Source organism: Petaurus breviceps, unplaced genomic scaffold, assembly GCF_028583685.1.
Source record: "Petaurus breviceps papuanus isolate PSGF00001 unplaced genomic scaffold, PetGlider_PUasm1.0 90721, whole genome shotgun sequence".
In the NCBI taxonomy this organism is placed as follows: Eukaryota; Metazoa; Chordata; class Mammalia; order Diprotodontia; family Petauridae; genus Petaurus; species Petaurus breviceps.
This window is the reverse complement of record NW_027187322.1, coordinates 3,155,497-3,159,708: the sequence shown is the minus strand read 5'-3', so window position 1 is coordinate 3,159,708 and position 4,212 is coordinate 3,155,497. Positions and strand designations below refer to the sequence as shown.

The 4,212-nt window shown below is 61.8% G+C and overlaps 1 protein-coding gene across 1 annotated transcript in view; it reads left to right on the top strand.

Annotated features, from left to right (window-relative positions):
- Positions 1–4,212, top strand: part of RIN1 (Ras and Rab interactor 1) — a 6,253-nt gene continuing 2,041 nt past the window's right edge. Inside the window, exons 1-9 of the mRNA XM_069066395.1 lie at positions 1–148; positions 456–636; positions 770–884; positions 976–1,048; positions 1,244–1,335; positions 1,587–2,330; positions 2,717–3,022; positions 3,616–3,747; positions 3,878–4,029. Of these exons, the coding sequence (XP_068922496.1) occupies positions 99–148; positions 456–636; positions 770–884; positions 976–1,048; positions 1,244–1,335; positions 1,587–2,330; positions 2,717–3,022; positions 3,616–3,747; positions 3,878–4,029 (1,845 nt within the window). The 5' untranslated portion in view covers positions 1–98. The remainder of the gene's footprint in view (positions 149–455; positions 637–769; positions 885–975; positions 1,049–1,243; positions 1,336–1,586; positions 2,331–2,716; positions 3,023–3,615; positions 3,748–3,877; positions 4,030–4,212) is intronic.

Here is a 4,212-nt window from a genome sequence, read left to right as displayed (position 1 = left end):
TGTTACTCACTGGGAATGTGACTGCGCCTTCGCTCAGGGCCCTGGATTCTTAGTCTTGAGAGGAGGGAATAGAGGCTCTGGAGAGCCCTCTGCCAGCCATGGAGCTCTCTGGGGAAGCTGCCGGGGCCAGGGCGAGCTCTGCCTCCAGGTACCTGCCCTGAGAAAAGTTAGGGAAGTTGGAGGTTGGGAGCTTGTGTGTGTGTGTGGGGGTGTGGTGGTGGTTTTTAAGCCTGGGGGGGGGGGGGTAGGTTACCATGAACAGAAGGAGGAAGGGGAGGATACACAGGAGGGGGGAGAGGAGGAGATGGGACAGGGAGGGAAACTGAGGCAAGAGATCCAGGTGGGAAGGAGAGCAGCTCCCAGAAGAGCCAGCTCCAAAGGATCAGGGCAAGGTCTGGCAGCCAGGAAAAGAGGCAGACGTTTCTCAGACTAAAGTCTCTGTCTCTTTTCTGCAGCTTGGCTGGAGACCCCATCTATGACGTCCCTGAGGCCAGGGGGGAGCAGGCTGGCCAGCTCCAGGGCCCCGGGCGCATAGTGAGCCTGCGGGAGCGGCTGCTGCTCACCCAGCCCGTGTGGCTGCAGCTCAGTGCCAACGCTGCGGCTGCCCTCCACGTGCTACAGAGGGAGCCCCCCGGGGTGAGGGATGGCGGGTGGCCACGGCCCTGCCAACATCTAGGGACTTCCTCCAGAGAGGAGACTAGGGCAGGGAGGATGTGAGGGAGAGGCCCAGGCCCCCTGGTCCTCTGAGCCTCCTCCTTTCCCTCATCAGACATTCCTGGTTCGGAAGTCCAACACCAGACAGTGTAAGGCCTTATGTGTCAGGCTCCCCGAAGCCTCTGGACCTTCCTTTGTCTCCAGCCATGACATCCAGGAAACCCCTGAGGGTGAGGCCTGGTGCCAGGAGGGGAGGGCTGGCTGGCGTGCAGGAGAAGGGGGCTGCCCCTTCCCAGCATGGACGCCTTCCCTCCCTTGCAGCCGTCTCCCTGGAGGGCTCTGAACTCTCGTTCCCAGACCTGATCCAGCTCATTTCTGCCTACTGCCACAGTCGGTGAGCAGCCCGGTGCCCTCAGCCCCTCCACTCAGTGGGGGAGCATGCAGCGGGCAGAGCTGGCTGGGCCCAGCTCCCCAGCATCTGCCTCCCCTTCTCCCCACCCAGGAAGTCCCTTGGTCCCAACTCGAACCCTCTCTGCCTTAGTCAGGGCTCCCCTCGATCTTGACTTAAGGGCTCCCCTCTGCCATCCAGGGACATCCTGCTTCTCCCTCTCCAACTTCCCAGAGCCATCCGCAGAGCCAGCACCCACAAAGAGCTAGAAGCTATCTCTCACCTGGGAATGGGTATGTACTTTCTGCTTTTCTGAGTCACAGAGAAGTGGGCCCCTTAATGTCCCCTGGCTCCCTTGTGCCCTTGGAAAAGACCTTAGGGGCTGCATCTGACATGATCCACCCCCTCGTGTTAGAGGTGGGAAATGAAGAGCCCCAGGCCTGCAGGACCACAGAGCCCATCTGTGGGCTGTGGCCGCTCCAAGCCCACCATGCTGCAAATGGGGAACTGAAGTGCAGGCTTCCCGAATTCTTCTTTTCCCCAGAGTTCTGGAACTCTTCCCTGAACAGCAGGGCCCAGGGAGGCCGAACGGTCCCCTCCAGCGAAGCCCCACCAATTCCCCGACTGAAGCCGCGGTCCCCAGAGGAGCTGGACCAGGGGACCGGAGGGGCCCTCTGCTTTTTCAATCCCTTGTTTCCTGGGGATCTGGGCCCAGCCAAACGGGAGAGATTCAAGAGGAGTTTCAAGGTTCGGGTATCCACTGAGACCTCCAGCCCGTTGTCCCCCCCTGCCGTCCCACCACCACCCGTGCCGCTGCCCCCTGGGGGTCCGCCTGGCCAGACTCAAACTGGGCCCCCTCGCAGGCCACTGAGGAGGGAAAGCTCAGGGGGCTACCGGGTCCCAGGGAGTGCTGCGCCAAGCGCGCCTCCTCTCCCTTCCCTCCGGGAGGTGGACAGCGGCTCCCCCAGCAGCTCAGAAGAGGAGGGGGGCCCGCCTGGGAGCCTGGCTTCGTCCCCTTGCCCAGGGCGGCGTCGCCGGCTGCTGCGATCCATGAGTGATGCCTTCTGTTCCCTCCTGGCCCCTGAGAGGCAAGTGACCCGAGCCGTGGTGGAGCTGGCCCGGGACAGACAGACGGTCACAGGGCAACTGGTACAGGATCTGCTGACCCAGGTGCGAGTGGGGCCTGAAGCCCAGGAGCTGCAGAAGGTGCGCGAGGTGCTAAGCCAAGCCCAGAGCCTTCTGGTGGCTGAGCTGGCCCAAGAAAAGCTACTAGCAGAGGAGAGACTGGGTGAGCAGCCCCTCTGTAGCTCCGAGGCCCCAGGCTCGCCCTGGTTCTTCTCCCATTGCCTTAGTCCCGTCCTGCCCCTCTGCCCAGCCCCCTCCCCAGATTTCCTTCTCATGTCATCCTGAAGGCTCCTATCACACTCTTCCCACCCCCCAGCCCATGGAGGGGCAATGTGGGACCGGCGGCATGACTTTGACTGTAGGGAACCCCGGGTTCAAATCCTAGTTGGGCCTCGGTTTCCCCCTGAAGTGTTGGATCAGGAGCCTCTAAAGGCCCAAGGAACACTAGGTCTATGAGCCTACAATCCCCCTTCCCTCCCTCCCCTGGTTCTGTCCCTGCCCTACCTGGCTGGCCCCCCTCCACGGACCTTTCCTCTTGCCCCTTCCCAGAGCTCGTAATACAGAAGTCTCTGCACCGCACTGTGCTGAAGCCCCTCAGGCCTCTCCTCCTGGCCCGCCTGAGGCTCCGCTTTGCCAAAGATGGCTCCTTGGGCCGACTGGCAGAAGGCTTCCAGCTGGCGAAAGCACAGGGGCCCAGAGCCTTTGGGAGTTGCCTCAGTCTCCCCTCCCCGTCCGAGATGGAGCGCATCCGTCAGAAGCTGCTGAAACTCCTCCGGGGCTACTCTCCCATGGCCAAGGTCACCCGACTTTTGCAGGCCTGCAAGCTGCTCTCCAGGGCCCTGAGCAGCTGGGCAGGTACTGTACTGGCCTGCTGAGGGCAGCGCCCAAGGACAGGAAGTGTGGCACCCTCGGTGGGAGGCAGCTTAGAAGGCAGAGTCAGGAGGGACCTCTGAACGGAGACCTGGAACATCCGCTGGCCGCTTAAAAATCTCTGGGCCTCTGTTTCTCCCAACCCATTCTAAAAGGGACTGCAGCAGCCCTGGGGGAGGGGAACTCTTTTCCTTTGGTTTCCTGGCCTGAGGTCAATGGTCTGTCCTTCCTTACCTGCCCCTAGCCTTGTCTGGCTTCAGAGGAGACCCCATCCCTCTCATCCTCCTGTCCTCCCAAGACCTTAAAATCCAAAGAGTGGAGGGGGCTGGGCTGGGCTAGAGCCCCCCTTCCTTGTTCAGTAAGGAGACAGAGATGACAGCAGTGGCCACTGGGGTCGCTGGGACCAGGGGAGACAAGAGAAACATTCATCCTGGGTGTGGCCCAGCCTGGGAGCTGGGCTGAGGATGACCCAAGAACCACCTTGCCCAGGGTCCATTCCCCAGCACTCTTGCGGTCCCCTATGAGTGGGGAAGAGGAAAGGGGAGGCCCAGCCTCCCTAAGGGCATCTCCCTTGGCAGGGGAGAGTGCCGGGGCCGATGAATTCCTGCCCCTGCTCAGTGCTGTCCTGGCCCAGTGTGACCTTCCGGACCTGCTGCCCGAGGTTGAATACATAACTGAGCTGCTTGAACCTAGCCTGCTCACAGGGGAGGGTAAGCACCCCCTTCCTCATTCATTCCCCTCCCTTTTTGTCCCTCCCACTCCCCCAGTTCATCTCGTCTTCCCCACCTGGCCCAGCCAGCACCTGGCCCACACCCTCATCTGACACCTTCCTGTTCTCAGGGGGCTACTGCCTCACCAGCCTGGCAGCCAGCCTGACTCTGCTGGGGAGCTTGGGCCAGGCTGGGTCACAGCCCATCAGTCCGTCCCAAGAGCTCCAGCGCTCCCTCAGCCTCTGGGAACAGCGCAGACTCCCTGCCACCAGGAACTTCAAGGTAACCTGAGACTCCCACCAAAGAAGGGTAGAGAATCACAGTGGATCAGAGCTGGGAGGGGCCTTGGAAATGGAATGTGAGAGCAGGGAGGGGCCCTAGAACATGGAATGTGAGAGCAGGGAGGGGCCCTAGAACGTGGAATGTCAGAGCAGGGAGGGGCCTTAGACCATGGAATGTCAGAGC